We start from the raw sequence: 26,456 nt of genomic DNA on the forward strand, positions 1-26,456 counted from the left end.
GTTGTGTGGGGTTTTCTTATTACACGCTGGATTCCTTGCTTTCCTGTGGCTATGCACTGGAAGAGTTTGAGTCTCATTGGAGTTACCTGGTCATTGTAAGTTTGACAGAAGTAACTCATGGATATGTCCGTAGCTGATGTTTTTCTGGGTAAGCTCTTTGCAAACTTCCTCTATTTATTTCTTTGGAAATTGACCTTTTAAAGGTTCTGTTTTATTCTGTGTTCAGGTTTTGGTCATTTATATTTTCTTATAAAATCATAGTGTTTATATTTTTGCACAGAACTGAACAAAGTAGTTGCTTGTATTTTAATTTCCTTTTTATATATAGGTGTCTCCCTGTAGCATTTTTTTGTATGTTTGTGCTTTGCATCTTCATTATTGATTGGATTAGGTAATGATACCTCTTTTATTTTTCCCTAAAGAAGGAGTTCTTGGGCCAGGCATGGTAGCTCATGCCTGTAATCCTAGCACTTTGAGAGGCTGAGGTGGGAGGATCACTTGAGGCTGGGAGTTTGAGACCAGCCTGGGCAACATAGTGAGACCCTGTCTCTACAAAAAATTAAAAAGTCAACCAGGTGTGATGGTGTGTGGCTGTAGTCCCAGCTTCTCAGGAGGCTGAGGTGGGAGGAGCACTTGAGCACAGGAGGTCAAGGCTGCAGTGAGCCATGATTGTGCTATTGTACTCCAGCCTGGGTGGCAGAGGGAGACCCTGTATCAAAAAAAAAAGGAGTTCCTGGATTCTACAAATTTTCTTTTTTAAGAGCATTGCTTTAGCTTTTCATTTAGATCTTTTGTAATTTTTCAGTAACTTTTTTTTGACTCAGTGGTTGTTTATGAGGGTTTTCTGGTTTTGTATTAATATCTGGTTTAATTTCACCATGATTAACAATGGCTTGTATCACTTTTGGAATCTCTTCAAGTCATCTTTGTGGTGATTTTGTGGTTAGTTATGTATGTCTTCTGGACCTATTAAAGGTATTTTTTTGGTGTCAGGATAAATCAATATACCTGTCTTGAGGTGTTTTTTTGTTTGTTTGTTTTGGAATAAATCAACTAGATAAATAATCAATAAATAAAAAATCAGGCTGGGCGTGGTGGCTCACGCCTGTGATCCCAGCACTTTGGGAGGCCGAGGTGGGCAGATCAGCTGAGGTCAGGAGTTCAAGACTAGCCTGACCAACATGGTGAAACCCCATCTCTACTAAAAATACAAAAATCGGCCAGCACTTGTAGTCCCAGTTTGGGAGGCTGAGGCTGGAGAATCACTTGAACCCAGGAGGCAGAGATTGCAGTGAGCTGAGATCACGCCATTGCGCTCCAGCCTGGGCAACAGAGTGAGATTACATCTCCAAAATAATAAATCAATAGCTCTGTCTTATTAGTTAGTTCTTCTATAGCCATACTTAGTTTTTTGTCCAGTTGATTTTTTTTGTGAACTGAGAGAAGTGAATTAAAATCTCACAATTTTATATTTCTGTCAATATTTCTTTTATTTCCTATAGTTGTTTGCATTATAACTGTGCTGTTTGTCTTTTTTAAGAATGATTTTTGCCTTGTTTTCCAAATCCTATACATTTCCATCTTGACCCCTGCTTCATTTAGATAGCATTTTTATGATATGCCTTTGCCCGTTTGTTTACACTCTTTCTGAGTCACTATTTTTAAATTGTTGAGTTTAGCCCGTTTGTATTTATTAAAAAGAGAAACATGTCTGGTTTTGGTCTTCTCATACATAATCGGCCTTCTGTTTTTATCATTTTGTTTTATGACTACGTAATACATTTTCTCTGTGTTTCTTCGGGTAGCTTAGAAATGTTTTTTGTTTTAAGGGTGATGTTTATATATTTGGATAGTGCACTCAGTCCCTGAGATAGTTATTCCTGACTCTGCACTGTGAGCGTCGAGGACATTAGCACATTTTCCCCTTCAACGTTGCTTTTCTGTCAACGCAGTTAATCGAAGGACTAAGACAGAAAGAGAGGTGAGAATGATCGAACCGCAGAACGCTGGCCCTGACAATGGCAACGTCTGTGGCAATGAGGCGGGGAAGGAAGAAGGTGGGAGCTAATCCAAACATACTGGTTTTGTCACCTTTATTTCCTTGAGGACTTATGAGGCGTTACTCCCCTGACTTCTAGCATGGAATGTTTCTCTGGAGAAGTCTCAGGCCAGTCTGATTTAGCTCATGCTATGTTTTTTATCTGGATATCCAAAGATCTCTTTGAAGTTCAGTGGTTCACTGGAGATACAGATAGATACATTGACATTGATGTGTGTGTGTGTGTGTGTGCGCGCGCGCATGTGTGTGTATAAAGAGAGAGCGATCAGTGTTGAGGTTTGGAGGAGAATGGAAAATGGCACAAATCCAACTTTATAAAACTTATTTCTGTATTAAACAAAAAAGATACAAAGCAAATATGCCAAGTATTAACATCCGTTGAATGTAGTTGGTGAATACAAGGGAATCTGCAATATTATTCTCTGTGATCCAGGGTGTGTTGGAAATATTTCACTTTTTGTTTTTAAAAAATATTTTGTAACTATAAATCAGGGAATGTTTGCGTGCTTCAGTGACTCAAAATATATTTCACTGAAAATCACATTTTTGCTTGATCACAACATGCATCCATGTTTTCCTTGTATGTTGACAAGCACTCGTGTGATTTCTAAATTTTCTCTGGTGTCATTTCCTACATTTTGGGTAAAAGTATTACAAAATACGTTTGTGATTCTAAAGTCCTATGGTTGGGGATTATAAAATTCTAAATGTAGAATCTGTAGAGTAGAAGTTAGTGGTAATTGCTCCAGAGGCTAAAACTAAATGGGATGTTTGACTACAATCTCTTAAGTGATTTATATTTGCTGATTTGGAACTATTTTGAACATATCTTGGTCTAATCATTACAGAATAGAATTTGAGTTTAAAATAGCATAATAATTAGAAGAGTTGTGTATTGAAGACTTTTCCTTTTCTGTTTATCGTGTTAGTTCTTTATCTCAACAGGACTCTCATAAATACAAGTCATAATGAAAGAAATTACCTCCATTTTTTTATTTTCATTCATTTTTAGTTTTCAGTACTGAAAGATTTTTAAATGTGTTTTTCCTTTGTGTTAGGTATATGTCTCGAGTCCACGGTATGCATCCTAAAGAGACCACCCGTCAGCTGAGCTTAGCTGTGAAAGATGGTCTTATTGTCGAAACTCTAACAGTGGGCTGCAAAGGTTCAAAAGCTGGTATTGAACAAGAAGGATATTGGTTGCCAGGAGATGAGATTGTAAGTACATTTTATTTGATAACCATAGAGATATGAACTTTTAGCTTTTAAACATTATTTAGATACAACCTATAGAAAATCATTTTCAGAAGTTTAATATTTCATTTTAACATTTTTATCAACATTAAGGCTCTACATTGGTAATATGGTTACTTTCCTTACTAATTATTTAGGAGATGACTCACTTTTACAAAGAGCCTGCTTCTCTATATATTACCTTGAATCTAAAAAATAAAGCAAACCAAAGCTCTTTTGATGTACCCACACTTCATGGCATTCCTGTTTTCTTCAATAAATATTAGCAAAAAATGTTTCCCTGCCATATGATACTGATGCCATCTACACAGATAGAACTGTCTTCCTAGGGAAACAGTCTCAGTTCAGGTGGGATGAAGGCAGGCTTCAGTAGGGATTTTGCGGCAGAGTACAGGTTCCAAACGTTAAGTTCCCCTGGCCAGTGCCTACACTGACTAATGACAATTGCAGGTTTTGTGTACTGGAACAGAAATCAAACAGGAAAGACAGAACATTAATTCTCTTGACATTTTTACCTAGTTCTCACTTTGACTGCTCTTTTAAATGTTGATATTTTAATCTTCTAATTCCTTCCATTATGTACCTTTAAACTGAGAGGCACATCTCGAAGTACATTTTTTCTTACGTAAAGATTGATTTCATGTGTAATATTTCTATCTTCCTACCTTATTTTATTTTGCTATTTCTAATACCTTGATTTAAAATGTCTTAATTTTTACAAGGGAACATCGTTTAAGATGATAGGTTTCAAATGTAGCAGCTGTGGCCAGGTGGCTCATGCTATAGTCCTCACACTTGGAAGGCTAAAGCAGGAGGGTCACTTGAGCCCAGGAGTGACACACCAGCCTGGGCAACATAGCCCCCATCTCTATAAAATAAAATAAAATAGAATAAAATAGAATAAACTAAGTAAAGTAAGGTAAAAAAAATAAAATACACAACCCCATCTCTACAAAAAAAAATAAAAAATTAGCTGGATGTGGTGTCACATGCCTGTAGTACCAGATGCCCAGGAGGCTGAGTTGGGAGGATCACTTGAGCCCAGGAGTTTAGGACTGCAGTGAGCTATGGTCATGCCACTACTGTACTGTAGCCTGGGCGGCAGACCAAGACCCTGTCTCTTAAAAAGAAAAAAAAAATCTATCTATAGATATAGATAGACATACCCCTTTTAACCCCTTTCAAAAATCTATCTCTTTCTATAGATTTACTTTTTGAAAGGAATAGATTTAGTAATTGAATACTTTGAGAGTGTTTTATCATAAATTCTCTAAAATGTAAAATTATAAAAATGATATGGAATCTTATAATTGGTTCTTTGTGGAAAAATTTTCCAAAAAGTTTGAGTTTATTTTCTTTTCTGGCTCTACAGCAGATGAGCCAACAAACATACTAACGTGTGAAGCCTGACAGCAGTAAACTAACTAGCACAGTGCCTGTGGGGAGGTGGTTTACAGCAACAGCTGTGATAAGTTATAAACTTAGAAAAGCTGTTCACTTTTTTAACTTTGTTTTTGTCAATTTAATCTGCACCTTCAAAGCTTCAGGAAAGAAAATTCACATTTTCCAGCAACAGAAAACATGGAAGAAAAAATCTTTACTTTCACTGGTGTAATTTCATTTGTGCGCTGGAAGTATTCTTGAAAAGTTAAGTGGAAATCTTTATATAAGAACAATTTTTCTATTGAGTTTCCTTACAGAAAAGTAAAGCTTTGCTGCCAGTGAAGAAACTTAGGGTGCCAAGGGTATTTAAAGGAGGGCCATTAATTGTTGATACTTTATTATATACTCAGAATAATCTGATAATGTAAAATTTCTAATCTTAAAACACTTAGGAATTTATAGACAGTATAGAAGACTATACCGATAATTTCCAAGATTTGTATAGTAATTAGCTAACAGTAAGTGCAACTTAATCTATAGGATTTTGGTTTATGGATCATGTGTACATTTTTTCATAAAAGCGATTTTATTTCTCTTTCCTGTTTAGATTGGTACTTTTCCACATGCTTTCTTCCTCCTCAAGTTGAAGTTTTTTTGTTTAAATTCAACAAGTCGTTAATGAGCACATTATATTTTTACCACTATATTAGGTTCTATGTTCTAATTTTTATTTTTATATGTTGTTCTTGCATATATTTATAGAATCATCCTTTTTTCTTCTGTCTAGATGAAATATTATATGTAAACCAAACATATAGTATGCAGGTTTAATTCTGGATCTTTCTCACAAACATTTTTATTCTAAATATGGCTGTATGATATAAGCACAACTGAATATATCAAAACTGTGCCTGGTTTATAAAATACATAAATATTTAAAATTCAGAGGTAATGTAGTTTATTAGAAAGAGGTAAGATCTCATATGTCACAAACAAACAGGGGTTTCAGATCCAATTCAAGCCTTTATTTAGTTATGCAACCTTGAGGAAATTTCTTAGCCTCTGCTCCTTAGCCCTCAGCTGTCATATGGGCATATTAAGATCTATTTCATTTGATGGTTTGAAGGATTAAAGGAGATTATCTACATAAATTATATAACCAGGTACTCAAAGCAGGTATTTGACCAGTGAATAAATACGCTTACAACAAAAAAATGCCTGTGTGTAATATAGTGAAAGCACATTAGTTTCTTACTAATCATACAAAAATTCTAATCAGGGTCTTTTTACTTTTCAACCTGTATTCTCAAACACAAGACTTGTAAAGAGGTTTTCCATGAGAACACTGGATCTTTATTTAAAGTGTAACTCTAAAATAATGAGACAAATTATATATGTATTTTGTTACCTTGGCTGGGGTCCCACTTGGCTGCTCAGCAGCTGTCCGTGTGCCACAGTTTTCATGCCCTGATGACACTCTAGGAGGACATGTAATTGTTTCCCACTAGGCACAGCACATGCATCTCGTCCTGACCAGCTTTGTGTACTTTTTTTATGTATGGCCAGTGCGTGGAGGCCATTGCATATTGGGGTGCCAGATGTGAACTGTGATCCACATCACAGACATTGTGTTTTGCCTATTTATTCAACAGTCGCCAGTGCATTTGTTCTAATAAACGAACATACAACAACAAGAGTGTCTTGCAGAAGGGCCGTCTTTTCTAGTTTGCACTTGGTGTTCTGTGGCCTAGTGATTGTCCTGCATGCCAGCGTTTGAGTCTGGCGCCCATGCTTTATCGTTTTACCACCTTGTATAGAGGATGAGTCACCTTGATGTCTCTAAAAACTTAGCTTTTTAAATTGAAAGATGTATGTTATTATTTATCCATCAAGAAAGGAACACGACAAGTAGATGTATATGACCTTAGGAAGGGAAGGCATAGGATGTTTTTGGTTATCTATTTTTAAACCTTTAAGTCAAAGTTACAAATATTCGGCCGGGCGCGGTGGCTCAAGCCTGTAATCCCAGCACTTTGGGAGGCCGAGACGGGCGGATCACGAGGTCAGGAGATCGAGACCATCCTGGCTAACACGGTGAAACCCCGTCTCTACTAAAAATACAAAAACTAGCCGGGCGAGGTGGTGGGCGCCTGTAGTCCCAGCTACTCCGGAGGCTGAGGCAGGAGAATGGTAAACCCGGGAGGCGGAGCTTGCAGTGAGCTGAGATCCGGCCACTGCACTCCAGTCCGGGCGACAGAGCGAGACTCCGCCTCAAAAAAAAAAAAAAAAAAAGTTACAAATATTCTTAACTCAGGCAGTTCTGTTATTTTTAAAATGGGTGGTAAGGCTCTTTTTTCCCTTTTGTTATCTCTAAAAATTGCTGTAAACAGGTGGGGAAAAGGTGTATTTATCTTGCTAAGTCCCACAAGTTATATCTCCTGAGATACTTTGTATCAGCAAAGAGTCTGGACTCTTGTCTTCAATTCCACAATTCTGTTGATAAAGAGAAGGTAGACAAAAGTGTAGTTTTCTCTATGCTGCCTATTATTGATGGAATTTAAAAGTCAGAGTTTGTTGATGTTACATTTTTATTTCACCTCTGCTACTTTTTTCAATGCTTATTTTTAAAATTTTGGAACAATTGAGAAATATGCATATATTGAACAAGATTATTTTTATCAAATCTAGCACTCATGTAACAAAAGCCTAACTGTAATATGTCAGGATATAGTTATAAATAATCCAAGTGCAAGCCTGTATATTTAAGGCCAAGATAGTGACCTCATGGTGCTGAGATTTATTCTTCTAGACTGCAGTTAATTTAGGCATTTTGAGATGCTGATCTCAGCCACCGTTTGCAACCCTCCACATAAGTGATCATTCATTTGGAGAAACTGTGGTAAAATTAGGTAATAGATAAGCATCTTCGTGGTAATGTTTTAAATAATGACATTGGAAATGTCATTATTTAAATGATTGGAAAAACACCGTAAGACCAGGGCACTGAGTGAAATTTTGTGATATCTGGTCATTCAGTGTTTTGTTATTTCAAGACTTTTTTCTTTTGCTTGTTTAAAAGAAATGCTGTATGTCCTTGTAGGCTCATAGCTTACTTCATCTGCTTGCTCTAGAAAAAGACACGTGAATGGCTACACTAAACCCATATTTCTTCACAGTATTTCACCACCTTTATTCGTAAAATGTGAGAAGTGTATTTCTTGGACAGAATTTTACCATTTGCTGAGCTAAGTTACATTTGGTATTTAGTAGCTTTCTGTGATAAATATAACTTAATATCTTACGAATTACACTCTTAAGCAATAAGATACTCATAAAGATGAGGTCTTACCAAAGTCTTTAATGTAATAGAGTAAGGCAGGTCACCTTAAATTATGAATCATTTGCAGATAAAGCATATCAAATACGTTATTTGAAATTGAGGCAGTTAGTGTTAATTTTGTGACTTCCAACTTTATATACAGCCCTCAGCACAAAGCTAGGATGTTATTTGACAGATACTTTTGATCTCACATTTAATAGTTTAGTCAAAAGTGTTGAGGATGACTTAAAAATTTTAAAAAGTGATGTTTGCTGTAAAACTGCTTCTCCCTTTACTTATCTGCAAGATTTGGTCTCACAGTTTCATTTCCTTGTCATAGTTAATGCCAGGACAAAGCTAATGTATGAGTTTAGGAACCACAGTTGACACTTTTGGTTAAAGTCCTTCTGCCAGTATGTTTTGCTGCTTGTGACTCCAGCAGCTGCACACAGGAACTCCGGTGTTGGTTCTGTGTCCTGCTTCTATTTGAGAACCTTCTTTTCACATGCTCCGGTTGGTACTGCCTATGAGCAGGATCTTATACTACTTTTAAATAGGCCTAGGGGGCATCTTTTTTTTTTTTTTTTTGAGATAGGGTCTCCCTTTGTCACCCAGGCTGGAGTGCGGAGGCGCAGTCATGGTTCACTACAGCCTTGACCTCCTGGCCTCAAGCAATCCTCCTGCCTCAGCCTCTGAAGTAGCTGGGACTACAGGCATGCGCTACCACACCCAGCTAATTTTTTCATTTTTTTGTAGAGACAGGATCTTGCTGTGTTGCCTAGGATGGTCTCGAACTCCTGGCTTCAAGTGATCCCCCTGCCTCAGTGACCCAAAGTGCTGGGATTGCAGGCATGAGCCACCATGCCTATATCTTTTTAAATGAAAAGGTAGAATTCTGTATCTTTTTCTTTTTCTCATTTAAGGCTTTTGAAACATATTTAAAAACATAATTAATGAAAATACATATTTTCTGGCTTCTTAAAGAGATTAACCTATTATGTTGGGGATAAACAAATCTTAATTTACAGAGGGGCAAGATAGACACTTCTTTTCTGTCATCATCTGTTCCTCTCACCTCAAAATGCCCAGTCTAAAAAAGGTTTCGGGTTATATTTCTCTTGAAATTTAGCTTAGCTCACATCTTTTAGATAAGAGATAGGATTGGAATTTATGGCTTTATTCTTCGGAACTACCACCATCAGCAGCCGTGGCAAGCAGGGGCTCCCTTGCATTGTTCTTGAGAAAAATATTAAGTGAGGCTGTATTCAAACTGAGCCTGACTCCCCCAACCCCTGCAACCCTTTTATATATATATGGCATATTACAGTAAGAATTCCTTTTTAAAGTTTTAGGTCTTTATCTTTTTCTTGATATAATTACAGTTATAATAGTTGTCATAAATTAATCATGTGTTTTAAGTATCCTTAGTGCCAAATTTGATACCCCTTGGATACTGTTGATTTGTTTAATATGAAATATACCTTTTGTTAATTTTTAATTTTTATGGATAGGTGTATATGTTTATGGGGTGTGAAATATAACTTATTCTGTTTGTTACTTACATGCGGAACCACATATTTCTTCCAAATGTCCATTCCCTATCTTAGTTACAAAAATATAATCATTTACCAAGTTAAGTATTAGTGATTATTAGAAATCATTTATACTGTGGTTCTCTGTGCATTTAAACTATAATATACTTAGCAATTATTCTTGCTTTGGTGAAAGAATTTCCCTCTTATTCAATAGAGTTTTTTGGGTCATGCTGTCTTACTGTACTCTTTTAGGTTTATTATGATTGTGTGTGTATATGTTTCTTTTTCTTTTTCCTCTGTCTAAATTCTGTTGCACTGAGCAACGTTGTAATGTTTTTATTTTAAATATAAGTAATATTTAAAATCACTGGAAATATGTAATCATCAGATTCATATCTCCTAATGATTAACAGAATTTGTTAATTAAGCTAAACCTAGAATTGTAGAGAATTATTTTTACATTGCATCTACATTAAAATGCTATCTCAAACACACGTACTTGGTTATCTAATATTTACTCATTAAGTAGAAAGAGGAAATTACTTTAAAAATTGCTTTTGGATTATTGATGAGAGTGGATTATACTTTAGAACACTTTATTCGAACAGTTCTTCCACATATCTCCCTTCTGACTTGACTGAGCAACTCTTTCTGTGCCTCGGTTTGGTCTCTAAACCAGAGTTAATATTTCTTGCTCTGTCTAGCATATAGAAGTGTTGTGGGCTGGGCACAGTAGCTCACACCTGTAATCCTAGCACTTTGGGCAGATTGCCCAAGCTCAGGAGTTTGAGATCAGCCTGGGCAACATGGCGAAATCCTGTCTGTACTAAAAATACAAAAAATTATCTGGGTATGGTGGCACATGCCTGTAATTCCAGCTACTCGGGAAGCTGAGACTCGAGAATTGCTGGAACCCGGAAGGCAGAGGTTGCAGTGAGCCAAGATTTCGCCATTGCACTCCAGCCTGGACGACAGAGCGAGATTCTGTCTCAAAAAAAAAAAAAAAAAAAGTGTGAAATACAGATGTAATAATGAATTTTAAAATGCCTAGCAAAGAAATGTGCACATATACATGTTATATCATTTTGTGACTTGGTCAGTTCTTGTTCTGTGCACTGAGTAGATAATAATAATAAGAACACTTTCTGGGTGCTCCCATTGTGCCAGGCACTCCTGTAAGGACTGTCTGTGTATTAACTCATTTGATTCATAGAAAAACCATGTAGACTGGATACTATCATTTTGTTAATTATACAGGTAGAAAATGACACACAGAGAAGATAAGCATTCTGCCCAAGATTATACAACTGCGAATGCCAGGGCCAGGATTTGAACCTATCTAGCTCTAGAGTCTTAACCAAACGCTATATGAATGACAGAGACTTAGATCAATAGACTACTGTTAGAGGTGGATTTTTCTACTAGATTCTGAGGACAGCCTGTATAAATTTCATGTTCTGGTGAGGTATTGACTTGACCACACTCACATTCATCATTTCCGATTTTTAAAGAATCCATTGTGAACCAGTTTTAAATCAATAAGACATACATTCATGTCTTGTGCAAGTTTATAATGGCACTGAATTTATTAGCAAAATATTTTTCTAATATCATTATAGTTTTCATGGTACATTGGGGAGAGATTTTCTCTATGTCCATTTGTAGCTTTTGTGTTTGTTAGTTGAAGTTTCCTCTACAACTAGTAATGACTCTTATGTTTGCATGCTTCTGTCTTTTCATTATTGATTAGCACATTGATAGATTATGAGTTAATATCATCTGTACAATAGTATACGTCATATAGGAAATAATAACCAGTGTGGCCCTGTGTGAAATCCCTTTAGCCCTGTGTATTGCCTGGTATTTAGCAAAGTTAAGTAGTGAGACCAAGATTATTTTGTTTTTATTTTGAAAGGCCTACAGTATGCAGCCTTTCTCCAGGACAGCAGCCCCAAACAAGGTGAACTAATTTTGCACTATGTTATTTTACTATAATTCTGCTTTATTTTTTGTATTATATTTCTCTTTTACCTTTGGCTAGCTTAGTTAACTCTTGCTAGATTTGTTTGGTAAAACCATACTATCTTTACATGGCTTCTAGTTTTGAATTTCGTGCTAGTAGGTTTGCTATTTAAAAGCTTTCATGTTTTGAATTGGCATTTCACATATGCTGTTACTCAGGCTATCTCTAGAGTAGCTGATGACATCTGGGGGAATCCAGTGAAAATGTAAACCTAGGGTTTTTGACGTACATGTCTGAGTGCTAGTTAAAAAGCATTATGTAAAGGATTTCTGTTTACCAAAAGACAAATTGTAGGCAGCCTGTCCTGTAATAAACATGCCTGTATGATTCATACCTCAGGAAAATATTTCCTGTATTCAGAGTCTAATAACTTTTGAACTTGATTTTGCATGTTTTGCATATTCTGAACAGCTATTGCCATGATTAAAAGAATGGACAGTACTGCTTTCCCAGCCCATACTTTCTGTCTGAGAATGGAGTTGGTTACATGCCATCGTATAAACATGTCCAGATGTTTCTCTTTTACTTCATTTGAGTTATGCTTTCATTTCTATAATTGGTTATGAAAAACTAGGTCAAGAATTAAACACCCTGTCAAAGAAAGACCCATCTTTATCTTCATTTCATGGGTGGATGGGGAAAGAGTAGGGATGCAAAGAGGTAAAGGTAATGTGGAGAGGCCAGAGGTATGCACAGGAATTACACTCTTGCTTCCTTTTGTTAATTAACCTAGTAAGTACTATAATATTTTGCCCAGCACATGAAGATGAATTAATGTAAAAAATTCAAGTGATGAAAGATGCCAATTTCTCTTTTTAATATTGAGTCAAATATAAGCCACCAAAATCCCTTAAGTTTTTAAAACAGCTATGAGTATGAAGAAAATACCCTGAAATATTTTGTCCTAAATTTGGAAAGAGTACTGTTAATTAAAAGTCGAATATCTTATTTCCACCAAAACCTAATTTGTCAATGATTTTTAATATAATAATTGATAAATTGAAATAGCTAAAATGCAGCTTACATATGAGCCCATCTTACATGGATACACCAAGGAAGACTGTTTTAATACAGCCAAGCACCATACGCATATATTGTCGGTGTGATGCCATTGTGCCCAGCTTTGTGGAGTACATTATTTCCTGCCATGTGCAATCAGGGTTGTATGTAAAAGTCAGTATTTTAAGATTCCAGCCCAACTGAAATTACCCTACCAAAGGAAGTTTGCAGAGTGTACACATCTATAGCAAATAACTAAAAATGGTCTTTGTCTTTTTCTTTATTACTTTGGTGAACGCAGACTGCCAATTTCTTAATAAAAAGCAAACCAGAAAGTTTACATCTCTGCAGGATTTACTGCTGCACTGTAGCCATGACTCTGGATGTGGGTTGGAAGACATGAATTTTTGAACATTCATGTACCTCTTCTCTTTTGAAGGACTGGGTAGTCCTTCATATCTGGCACTCAGATACGGTCAAGCAGTAACACGTTTGAACCTAGTTTCCAAAGAAGTTGCTGCTTATGGAGTGAGTGCTACACGGAAGCCCATTTACTGGGGCAGTATTGACATCAGAGAAAACAGTAAAGCTGTTCCACCTTGGAAACAGTATTGATAACAATTTATAGAAATAAAATTGATGGTGGAACCCAAATTTGGAATGTCACGGTCCCTACTGGAAGTGGCCCTGTTTATACTAACTGTGGGCTTTACCCTTGTTCATTCGGTTACCACATCTACAAATAAAGTTGAAAATTAACCCATCACTCTTAGCATAAATATATTTTAAGAAAAGCTAAGAGTAATATTTATAAATAATGAATTCTAAATTAAGAGAACTTCTAACACTCTTGTTGTGTATATTTAAAGGGTATTAGCTGTACCAAAAAAAGGTGTCAAAAATAAGAATATGTTGAAGAATGCCTGTGTACCTGCAGTTGTGTTCTTTTATTTCTAGGAATAGCCCCAGTCAGGAAATAAGCCTGCTTCCTTTTTTGTTTTCTGTGGTAATCCCCTTTGGATAATGTGATTAAACCTTTAGTTTCACAGTTTCAATTTATTTTTCTAAATTCAACAGCTCTGAAAATCTGACATCCTATCAGAACACGGACATTCTGATTCATGGTTATTTTCAATAAAACATCCAATGCCACAGATGAGAAGATAAGAATAGTGAGCATCACCACCTATTACTATTCTCTCTGTTCCCACAGTGTGTCAAGGACTGTTATATACATATATTTAAAGCAGAGCAAAACAAAGGTTTGTTTATTTGAAATACAAAGCTATAGGTTGGTTTGGGATTCTCAGTTTACTAAAGAAATTATTCCTTAGATTATATTTCAAAATGAAAGATAATATTAGAACTGGAGTTGGCTTTGGACTTATTTCATTTTGGACTGGTTTTGCTATCAGATTATCTTAAGATATTTCTGAATATTACCACTGTTTAGGAAAGATTTTAAAATTTAAAGCAGCAACTTTCTAGGTATTTTCCCTCTTGTTTTAACACAGTAAATGTCTTTAAATTGTTTATGATGCCTAACTTCTGATGGACATTTAGTTTCAATTTTGTTCTTAGTCATTGCAGATACTGACAAAATGTCATACAAAACTATTTTGTATTTTTTGTAGGACTGGGAAACAGAAAATCATGACTGGTATTGTTTTGAATGCCATTTGCCTGGAGAGGTGTTGATATGTGACCTGTGTTTTCGTGTGTATCATTCCAAGTGTTTGTCTGATGAGTTCAGGCTTAGAGACAGCAGTAGTCCCTGGCAGTGCCCAGTTTGCAGGGTGAGTACCTATGAGCTTTCCTGTGCTGGTGAGAGGGTTGGAATTAATTCATAATAGCTTCAAAAAGATATCCCCGGTGGTCTTGCCAGGTGAACGGATAAAGGACTGGAGGGTGGGGGTTATCTAATGAAATGATGATACTCATAAATGGACATCACAGAACACATATACCGTATTTCAGGGTGTGGATTTAGAAAGTTTTAATCATGTAAAAATATATCGTCTCCCCTTCCCTTACCTGCCTCTGGCTTATGTGACTACTTTAATGGATGGCCTTTGGACATCAGAAATACGAAACCTACTAACATCTGTTGAATAACTACTTTGTAATAAACTGTACAATTTATGGTATTCAGGAAACAGCAAAAGGCAGGTTTTTGGGGGCATTCTTTATCTATTTCCCATTTTATATCCATGTAATGTTGCCTTTATTTTTGTCATGAGTTTTTTTTTTTTTTTTTAACTTTATTTGGAGGGTGGAGGGATGAGACATCGTGTATAAAGAATTCTAATTATTTTTTTAAAGTAAAATGAAATTGCCCTGTAGGTAAACTAGGTACTTTCCACAATTACTTTTAGTCATTGATCCCACTGAGGAATATACATACTGTGATTGTTGCAGAATGTGGCATGTATGTGTATACGAGTGATATGTGCTGACTGAATATTACATATGGCATTGATGGTAATAAGGAATTATTTGATTGCAACCTCTATTATTTTATACTTAACTATTAAAATACTTATTTGAAACCATGCACATTGTCAGGATTACTCATGATGATTTCCAGTTTGTGAATATGCTTTATAATAACTTGCGTAATTTAAATATTTCTTTGCTTTTTCAAAAAACATTTTTTCATAATACTTTCCCTCTTTGGCATCAGTCAAAATTTTCCTATTAGCATGATGAGCAAACCACAGTATATGTTCTAGTCTTCTAACTGTGGCTTTGTATTGCCTAAGTGTACTTAACCTTGCTATGTACGTATTCAACAGGCAGTTGGGATAGCATTTTAAAAAATGTTTAATGGCCGGGCGCGGTGGCTCAAGCCTGTAATCCCAGCACTTTGGGAGGTCGAGACGGGCGGATCTCGAGGTCAGGAGATCGAGACCATCCTGGCTAACACAGTGAAACCCCGTCTCTACTAAAAAATACAAAAAACTAGCCGGGCGAGGTGGCGGGCGCCTGTAGTCCCAGCTACTCGGGAGGCTGAGGCAGGAGAATGGCGTGAACCCAGGAGGCGGAGCTTGCAGTGAGCCGAGATTGCGCCACTGCACTCCAGCCTGGCCGACACAGCGAGACTCCGTGTCAAAAAAAAAAAAAAAAAAAAAAAAAAATGTTTAATGAAGACTTGCCACTCAAATGCCTAAGTGCCAAATAAGTAATGTCAATTCCCTAAGTCTGAGTAAATCAGTGTCAATATGTAGACCTTCTCTTTGAAGTCTACAAGAATGTCTGTAAGAAATTAGTGTAAGTGGTGCTCTGAGTTTCACAATTTTGAGCAAAGGAGCTCTATTAATATTCATATTTTATTCTCTTGTGGATTTGGATTGTACATTTTAAAAGCAAATATACATCTTCTGTTTTCTGGTAAAAGTTTACCCTAGGGGAAGTAAAAAATTAATGAGATTAAAAAAAAGAGGCAATGTTACTGGTCAAATGGGGATACTAATATGGATGCAGGAATTAGGAAATACAGCTCGGGGGAGTATGTCTGTGTCTCCACAGCCATTGCTCTTTTGTATTTAATATTCTTATTTTCATAGTAAATAGCTTAAGCGAAAATACTGGGACTTCTAAGGACAGGTTAAGCTTCTTTGTAGATATTTTATATTTCTTATGGTAAGAATGGGAATTGAACAATGATTATACCCTTGAAGAAAATGTTTAATACTTCTTCTGTCAGAATTCATTATCAAGTTGTCTGATTCCATACTGTGTTTCCTTTACTTTTTTTTTTTTTTTTGAGACGGGGTCTCTGTCATCCAGGCTGGAGTGCAGTGGCGCTATCTTGGCTCAGTGCAACCTCCACTTCCCGGGTTCAAGTGATTCTTCTGCCTCGGCCTCCTGAGTACCTGGGATTACAGGCACGTGCCACCATGCCTGGCTAATTTTTGCATTTTTAGTAGAGACGGCGTTTTGCCATGTTGGCCAGGCTGGTCTTGAACTCCTGACCTCAAGTGATCCGCCCACCTTGGCCTCCCAAACTGCTGAGATTACTGTTGTAAGCCATGGTGCCCGGCCTGGGTTTCCTCTGCTCTTTGCTGATTAGATGAAATTTTTACAGTGTTACTGGCTTACACAGAAACATGATTACCCTATTCTGTTCTTTTCTTCTCCTTTCTTTTTGCCTTTGTCAGTCTAGATATTTTTATACTGCTATAAATTGTGCTTACTGAAATGATGCTGTCAATAGAAAATCTTGAATATTTCATTCATTTCATGGTCTGTGAGCTACTCCCTGCTAAGGCTCAAAAAGCCCGTTTTCTAGGGTTAGGATGGAGAGTTTTATCTTGAGCTTTAAATTTTCCAAAGAAATAGTTATTTGTTTTAGATCTAGTCTATTATTTTATGGTATTCAAGTAAAAGATAAGTGCTAACAATTCCTTTCCTTTGAGAAGGGGGAATAATAATCTCGAAATTGTAATGGAATTTTTAATATCTTTAAGGTGAAATTATTGGTTGATTTGTTTTAAATTTTAAATAAAGTGTCAAAACTTTGAGTAAAGCCGTTTTTAATAATCTGAGAGTGACCAGATTTAAGTAATCATGGACTAAGAGAACTTAGAGTCTATAGACAGAAACTCGAGAACTGTGGTTCCGAATCAGAATAACTGTCTGCTGTGTTTTTTTTTTTTTAATGTTTGGAAATAATATGGATTAATTAGATATGTTGATAAAGAATGTTGAAGAGAAGGTGCCATAGCCAGATTTTCATATGGTAAAAATAATAAATGGAAGCTAACCATTACTATCTAAAACTGACAATGAAAAGAAGCCCTTTTCTAACAGTTTGCGGTGATTGGAATACTGTTCACTCTTACATTCCTGTCTCTCCCTTACAGTGTTGGAAAAGCCACAGAGAACAGGTGTTCTGTCTCCTCGCTGTCACCTGTGTTACCAGATTTAATTCAGCTCAAGCAGCTTTATCTTACGTATCTATTTCTGAAATATTTTAACAGGACAGTAATAGGCAATTTTCTCAAAAATAGTTTTGTGACTTTCCATAATAAGTCTCTAGAATCTTATAACCCTGAGAATAGTTCTTTGGAATGTCTGCCTTTCTAAAAAATAAACTTTTGCTTTATGGACACAGTAGATTATTATTGAAAAGTAGCTTATTAATATCAGATTAGATTTTACTTTGAGAAAGATTTAAATACTGTCCAGTTTCACACTTTTACTGAGATCTCTCTCATTAAGTTTTAGAAAAGAGATTTTAAATTTTTCTATAAAAATTCAAATAATTTAGAATAGGATAAGAAAAACAAAATTCCCAGAAACCGTATTCCGTAGTAGGCAATATTCTCACAGACTTCTTCCTGTGTTTGTGCGTCATTTTGTTTGTATCTATATCCACGTGACTTTACGTACATTACTGGATGTGGCTAGTGTGTGTGTACTTGACAGTATCCCGGAATGACCTGTTTTTGGCACCTGTTATGATTTGAGAGGGCATGCTGTAACTTACCTGACCAGTTCCCCATGCAGCAGGCATTCGTCATTTCCACTGTTCTGTATAGAAACGCCTGTCAAATGTCAAAGGTGACATGCAAATGCTATCCTGGAAATCATGCCCCATTTCCAACTTCTGAGGAGGAGTCTTCTCATTATTACTTATTTCTGAATGAAACCGAAGTTTATATTTTGTTTTCTTTTATTTGAATTTTATTTTCCTGAAATAGCCATGAATTTTCCAGGAAAAAAAATGACAAAAGCATACTATTTTGTGAAACTTGCTTTTAAGATTTTGTTTACAAAAAAGAAATACCTTTAAAACACAATATAGTCCATTGCATTTTTTTAAGATAGAAAATTATATAAATTTATGTAATTCTGCCTGAACACCTTTGGTAGGATAAGTTTATTAACATGGGATTTTTAGGTTTAAAGGATAGTGTACACGTTTAAATTTTTGATAAAAATCACTAGCTTGCTATTCAGAATATTATACCCATGTACATCAACAGCACATGAAACTACTTTTCAATTTTTTTATTGCCTATTTGATAAGATGAATTTTTTTATTTTTTATTTATTTTTTTTTAGGCAGAGTCTTGTTCTGTCACCCAGGTTGGAGTGCAGTGGCACAGTCATGGCTCACTGCAGCCTCAACCTCCCAGGCTCAAGCCAGCCTCCTGCCTCAGCTTCCGAGTAGCTAGGACTATAGGCGCACACCACTATGTATGGCTCATTTTTAATTTTTTTCTGGAGACAGGGTCTCACTGTATTGCCCAGGCTGGTCTTGAACTCCAGAGTTCAAGCAGTCCTCCTGCCTTGGCCTCCCAAAGTTCTGGGATTACAGGCATGTGCCACCACACTGGCTGTCTCATTTTAATTTTGCTTCATTTTCATATATATAGTTCCCAAATTACAAAGTTATTTTATACTTTGAAGGCATGGTTAGAGACAGACATGTGCTTGGGGGTGTGTGTGTGTGTGTGTGTGTGTGCGTGCGTGCGCGTGTGCTCCATACTTGCTGGATTGCAAGCCTGCTGGTGAAAATCATGATACTGTAATTCATGGGCAAGGCAGTCTGTCATAAGAAGCCCTGGGCAGCCAGCCTGCTGGGCTGGCAGACTGCCTTGTGGAGCAGGGCTGTTCGAGAGCCTCTCTGGTGGTGGAAAGGGTCTCTGTGCTGTGCACTGTGAGCCGCTGACCTTGTGGATCTGTGGAGCCCTTGAATGTGACTTGTAGACCAAAGAACTGGACTTCAGTTTGCCACATGTGGCTTGTAGCTACCATATTAGATAGTGCAGTTTTGGAACATTCATGTTCTAAATGCCTATACCACTCCAAGGGAAGCATCTTTAGGTATAAAATATCGACCTCTTGAGAGGGGCCTAGCATTTGTCTCCCCATCACGCCAGAGTTACAACTTGGAGAGTTCTTAAAGAAGCATATAACAACTTGACTCCCCACCCTTCCTCTCCCTTGTATACACAGTAGGTTCTATAGCAAACACTGCCCTGCACAGATTAGTGGCTATCACTTCTGATAGTGTTGCTTTTGCTCAAATGCCTCACAAAAAGTCAGCAGATTAGCTTTTTTAAAAACTATATAGCAAAACAAAGTGTAGATTTTTTCCCCAAAATAATTGGCACTGTTTAGGTTAAGAATTTGGAGACATGGTTTGAAAGTGGGCCCCTATTTCTTCCTCTTTAATATACGCATGTTTCTTACATAAATGAATTTTGATTTCATAACATAGAGGAGTTGTAGATTCATGTTATTTTCCCTATTTAAATTCAGACAAATGCAGTTTTCATATGTGGACTAAATGTATCATTCGGAAATAGAATTTAGGGCTTTAAATTTTGTATGATGTGCTTTTACAGTAAGTGAGTTAACAGAGAAAGTGAGGAAATGGGAAAATCACAGTGAGCTACCTGTTTTCTTTTCCATACTCGGCCTGCTGAAATTGAATACCGCTCCACTGAAATCCCTTCAAAGACTTTTGTCTTGGAATTTTACAATTGCTTTATAATATTAAATTTTTATATTACTATTCTTTATATCATCTAACACACTTGGTATACATCCCATTTTGAAATAAAAGGATCAAATTAAGTCAAAAAAGACAAGTCAAGGTAATACAGAGGGGACATATTATTCCAGTGTGTCTTTAAAAACTGGAAAAGACTCATCCCCTACAAATGTTTCAGAAGGCATTTTTCTCTGTTTAAGGATCACAAGTTTTAAATTTTATGTTAATGTAGGGTGAATCAAAATCAGTCCACTTAACAAAATGTAGAAACACAAGAAAATGCAGATGAGGAAATAAAGAAGAATCTATGTGGAAGAATTTTATTACTAATTTCAAAATACTTAGGTTCTACATCTGATCCAAAAAGCTCTCCCAAATTTGCAGCACTTGATTCTCTGACTCATGTTCTTGACCATTAGGCGCTTACTGAGATCCGACGAAGGGAGCTCTCTGGTGGTACTTCCACATTAGTGGGAACTATTCCTAAAATTTATTTGCTCCTGCCCTTTTAAAAATACTCAGAATGATATGTGTTTTGCAGGACAGTTAATACTTTAAAAATAGACTCATAGAAGTCTATAGAAAGCATTTAAATTTAAATTTTAACTTGGAATGCTAAGCCTCATGTACTTGTTAAAACTCCCCACTGGGAGTTCACCTAGAGCTTTATCAGTCGGGTGCGCACTGGGGTGCCAGTGTTGACTTAGGTCTGGGTAGGTTATATTTGAGGCATTTGTACTATAACTTTTTGTTTTTGAGATGGTTAAAGAAAAAAAATCATGGTGAAATCTCTGTTGAAATTAGAGAAATTTGTTTCTGAATATAGTTTTCATGCTTTTGGGTATGTAGGCAGTACTGTCTTTTTAAATTCCGAAAGTAAAGAGAATGCACATATAATGTTTAGAATGAAAAATGGGATCAAACGCTGAATGAAAATACTTTGAACATAAAGTCCTTATTATGTATCTATGAAGCTATAACTGCTCTTGCTTTCTGATAAACCATCTTTTAGTGTGGGAAATTTATTAATATTTTCACCCCAAATGTAAGTACCTTTACACCTTCAAGATACATATTAACAAATCTAGAATGGAGATTTGATTTTTAAATAAGTAGAAATTGAAGCCATTGTTTTCTTAAATAGTAGACATAGTATTGAAAAACAACTGATGAATATTAATCAAATATTTTTACAATTTTTAAGACAACTGGGTCTTATAATTTTATACTAACAAAAGTAGAAAGTTAATTTTAGAAAGATTGTGTCTGAGCCAGGCACTTTTACAAGGCAGATTTGCAGTTCACCACAAGCTTAATCAGAGGAAAAAATAATGGGAACAATGATAAAGCCAGAGGATTTAAAAATTGGATCTATAATACAAAACTGTAAAATCTTATGTATTGCTATCGAATCTAGGCCCAAACAAGAAGAAAAAAAGCTCACATAATTTTCCATATTACCTTCCTGTGGTGAATTTAACAATGGTTATGATCAGAAAGGATATGACTGTGAAATGTTTTGGATGTTGGTGTATTTGACCTTTGTGATATATCTTTTGGTGGTTTGTTTAGAATCTTATTTGAAGTTTATCTTTTAACTCTAAGGGATTGAGAAGGTGATATTGGGCTGGTTCCTATATCAGGATGCTTACAACTTCATGTAGATTAAATAGAAAGCTCACTCAGTGTTTCCAAAGTTGATGAACTGAAAATATTTACAAAGTACACACAGTTTCCTTGTGTTGCCTCTGCAGTGCAGAAGGGATGAGAGGGAATGGAAAGTAGTACTGACATTGACTGGATGTCAGCCCCGTTAATCAAAGAACAAGTAATATTCATGCCTCGACCTGAAGACAGAGACATTTAACTTGTTTTCTGAAAAGAATGGAAAGATTATTCCGCTGAGGAATGCATTCTGCCTCTGCCGTTCAGTCTTGTTCTTCCTTTAGAGACTAGTGTTATATAGAAGGGGAAAGGAACAAGTAGATACAAAACCTGTGTTCCATAAAATTTTTCTCACTTCCCTTTCCTATTTCTAAGTCGTATAGCACGCCACCGAGGGGTAAAGTTACCAGAAAAAGTGCATTAATATTGAATGATAAAATTTCTGACATGCATAGCAGCCTTGGCTCTGTAGATAAATGCTATTTTAGCAGTTTGTGTGTGTGTGTGTGAACCTGTGGGCATAGTGGATTTAGAAATACTACCTGTTTCTCTATCGCAGTTTGTTTTGTAGACTATATTTGAGAGCTGCTTTCATAGTTACTAAGTCAGCCCAGTAGTAGACTGGCTGTTACAAAGCTGCTCATATCATGTGAACTCTTGATCTTAGTGAAAATTTATCTTCCATTAGAGAAGAAAGAGTTGGCCTTGTAAAAATTAATAAAGATAGATACAGCCACAGGGGTATTCAGTGGCATTTTGTAAATCTGGATGAACAATTCTTGTGCGTCAGTGATTCTACAGGACTGACTTATTGATTGACTAGGGAGTGGCCCGTGACTGGAGTCTTCTTTGCCAGGATGCTCTAATAATGCACCTCGAGACATTCTTAGTCGTTTGAATTCTCTTGAGGTCCTACTTTTACCTATAATAAGGCGTATTTGTGATAGCTTAGAGGAGGTTTTTAAACTTGAATTCTTACAAGTTAAAAAAACTACTCTTAGAAGCTCAAGTGCAAATACCTGTTGGGACAGTCTGTGGAGAGTCAGGGTGCGGCTGTGTGGAGTCCTGCGTAGGTCAGTGTGATTCGTTCCAGAGAAGTGGGTAGGTCAAGTTTTCTACCATTGACACTAGCAATTGGTGTGATGGACTGTTCTTCTGGTCTAACAGGTAGGCGGTTTCAGCGTGTCAGTACTGGGAGTGAAAAAACTGAACAGGAGTATATTTTTAGAAAATAGTTTTAGAAAATGATTTTCATTGATGGACTACTTGAGTCTTAGTGGTTTGAAGGGAGAAGGGGCAGGATAGGGTAACTCATCACCACTTACGCTGGACCAGCTTCACTTTTAAAGTCTCAATTATTGGAGCTTCTTAAAAATTCTGTGTAATTTCCTTTATATTCCATTGTTGCAAGTGGGTCTAGAGGATATTGCAGAGTGTCTTGACTTCTGTAACAACATAGAATCAAAATAAATTTAAAAACAGCTCCTAGATCTCCTCTATAAGTCTGATCGCAGAACACAAAACAACCAAAATAAATTTTATCTAAGAGGATTTTATCTAAGAGAATTTATTTTGATTCTTTTGTGTTCTGCGATTAGAATTATGAAGGAGATTGAGGAGCTGTTTAATCCCTAAAATGATATAGGTAATTTATATGTAGATTAGTATTTCTACAAATAAGATCTAGAGGCCACTTGTACAGGATTCACCTTCTGTGCTTGTTTACAACACAGCCTCCCACCAGGCGCGGTGGCTCACGCCTGTAATCCCAGCACTTTGGGAGGCCGAGGCGGGTAGATCACGAGGTCAGGAGTTCAAGACCAACCTGGCCAATGTGACGAAACTCCATCTCTACTAAAAATACAAAAATTAGCCAGGTGTGGTGGTACCTGCCTATAGTCCCAGCTACTCAGGAGGCTGAAGCAGAAAAATCGCTTGAACCCCAGAGGCGGAGGTTGCTGTGAGCCGAGATCGCACCACTGCACTCCAGCCTGGGTGACAGAATGAGACTCTGTCTCCAAACAAACAAACAAACAAACAAAAACAGCCTCCAGGGTTCCACCCCAGACAGGCTCTGGGGATAAGGTTCAAGAATCTACATTTCCAGTCAGTACTGTAGGTGGCTATGCTCACTAATACTTCAGTGAGCTCTTGGTGACATTATTCTTGATTGTTAGAAGTCAGCAATTGATATTTCAGTGTCCTCTGGCAATGAAATCATTCATACATCAGAGATAAAATGATTTATGTTGGTCAGAATATGCTGACACAGACTTGGGTGTAACTGCTTCCCATTTTCGATGGATCCTCATATTCTTGAGTTTAACTGCATGGAACAGTTTCTCCAGTAGGCAATGAACACAGTAATGAGTGGCACCAGTTCAATTCCACTGATACGTATTGAACATTTACTGTGTGCCAGGTCCTGTGCACGGCTGTTGCAAAAGAACGCTGAAATTGACATTATGGACCCTGCTTTCACAAAACTTAGTCCCTCTAGGGGTCAGCCTGTGTTTTTGTACTGCCTGTGAGCTAAGAATGGCTTTTATGTTTTTAGATTGTTGAAGAAAAATGACAAGAGAAATAATTTGTGATGTGAAAATTATAAAAAATTCAAATTTTAGTATCCAAAAGTTTTCTCTGAACACAGCCACACTCGTGATGTGTGCATTATTCATGATTGCTTTGTCACTACAACAGCAGAACTAAGTAGTCAAGACAGAGACCAACCACACGGTCGCAAAGCCTAAAATATTTGCTCTCTGGCCCTTTCCACAAAATGTTTCCTGACTTTTGGTCTAGTTTGCTGTGGAAAGAATATTCTGGATATTGGGAATGCCCAAGGAAGTTTGAAGCCCTTGTCTCGTTTAATCACAGACGTGGGGACTTGGCTGAGGTGAACTCTAGCTGCATAGATAAGTATGTCTGAAAAAAGAAGTCTGGAGTTCCAGTTTTGCACTTCTTTCCTGCTTTAGGGTACTCAGTGAACCGAAATGACCAAGATCTCCACAGGTTCATTTTCTGCCAAAATAGGTTTCTATGACTGAAAAATTGTATCTCTATAAAGAACTGAAAATTCTGTACTAATAAAGGTATTTAGTCCTGAATGCTCCTTTAAGTAATGATCCTTGGGCATCATTATCAATAGTCAGCTATGGATAAACTTTGACAAGATCAGGAGTGGCCAGTCGTGTCTTCCAGGCAGAAACACCGAGGGGCACCAAGTGTGTCTGTGACTTGATTCATGCTTTGTCTGTTTTCTACCTAGAGGCATCTGGTTCAGTGTAGCCCGGCAGTTACTTACAGCTGGCTTAAGAATCCCTTGTTCAAGATGTTCACATTTTCTGTTATTTTTTTCTTAAAGGAGGGCAGCCTCAACATGTACTTTAGTTCTTCCATAAACATGTACAGCACTGCTTCAGATCTGTGATTACTGTCACTTTTAAGTAGTTACAACAACTTTGCCATGCCATAGAATGTTTCTTTCTTGATTACTTGTAAAAGTTAACCACAGTCACTCCCACGTGCCAGCAGGTGATGTGAACTCTCGATTCTGACCTGAACCCTGTTACAGGGAGGCCTTGGTTGAAGAATCCTCAGGCCTGCAAATTGAGAATAGGAATAATTTTTCAAAGCCTGAGAAAGATTTGGATCAGAAATAATCTGTACATATTATAAAGCATTGTTTTTATGTTTTTCTGACCTTGTTGTCAAGAGCTATCTGCTTAGTTTACTTCAGAAGCTACCTCTTTCTTAGTTGTAGCTTTTTCTCAAGTCACTGACAATGTTTTGGTCTGGCTGACGGGTGCCAGCTGAAGCCCTTCAGTGTGAACGCCACAGAAAGTGGCTCCACAGCTTGTTACCTTAAAAACCCCCAGAAATCTCCTTGTACAGCCCTGGGACAGAATGTGCAATGTCCTGTTGATTTCTTTTGTGAAATGCCAAGTCTCTAAATTATAACTAGAAAGTCTTAGAAAGAAAACCCTCAAGTTTATCAAATGTGAAAGCATCTTACAGCAAATGTTTTGTTCCTACAAATCACTGGGAGGGATTTTGGTTCTATCAAGAGTCCTCTTTTTGGTTTGTGTCAGTTCACCGAGAAAGCGCCTCAGCCTGTGAATCTGGGAGCAATTTCTGTCAGCCTCTGTGGCCTTCCCTTGGGTGGCGTGAGGCCCATCACAGAGCAGTGCTTGAGAAGGGCTTCATGGTGTCTGGAATAGGATTCCTCATTTATCACCGAAAAGGTGGGTGGGCAACAAGTAAATAAAAGGAACACAGAAGCTTTCAACAAAATAATCTCCTTTGACTGTGAAATTCCTTTTTGGCCAGTCCAAAGACTTGGGCTTCTATACAAGAAGATTTGGGCTTCTATACAGCCCAAATCCTTGGAGTTTCTAACTATAACAACTGAAAAAAAAACCAAAAACCCAAATACTTAAAGCATAACCCCCATAGCACCCTTAGCATAAAATGAGAGAAGTACTCCTCTTTGTGCAGTTCAGCAGATGGAGACCATCCTAGGGCTGGTCAGTTAGGGTTCAAATAAAACTCAGGTTAGCCTCAAGATTCCGTCAGAAGAGCATGTGAAGACACACCACTTTACGTCTTCTCAGAAGACCAGCAAAGGTTAAAATCACCAGTGTGTGCTTGTCCGTGTTTCTGTGATGAGGTCTCTCAGGAAGTTGGGGCAGTGCTCTTAATCACACCTGTCG

At 37.0% G+C, this 26,456-nt stretch overlaps 1 protein-coding gene across 7 annotated transcripts in view; it reads left to right on the top strand.

Annotated features, from left to right (window-relative positions):
• The window catches only part of ZMYND11 (zinc finger, MYND-type containing 11), a 73,503-nt gene that overhangs the window by 25,254 nt on the left and 21,793 nt on the right, over window positions 1–26,456 (top strand). For 4 of the 7 annotated variants that reach the window (XM_011942277.1, XM_011942279.1, XM_011942280.1 and 1 more), the window contains 2 exons: window positions 3,118–3,277; window positions 14,207–14,368. In XM_011942277.1, the coding sequence (XP_011797667.1) occupies window positions 3,118–3,277; window positions 14,207–14,368 (322 nt within the window). The remainder of the gene's footprint in view (window positions 1–3,117; window positions 3,278–14,206; window positions 14,369–26,456) is intronic. The other 3 variants (XM_011942281.1, XM_011942282.1, XM_011942283.1) reach the window with 1 other exon arrangement.

This window comes from Colobus angolensis, unplaced genomic scaffold (genome assembly GCF_000951035.1).
Source record: "Colobus angolensis palliatus isolate OR3802 unplaced genomic scaffold, Cang.pa_1.0 Scaffold209, whole genome shotgun sequence".
Taxonomy (NCBI): Eukaryota; Metazoa; Chordata; class Mammalia; order Primates; family Cercopithecidae; genus Colobus; species Colobus angolensis.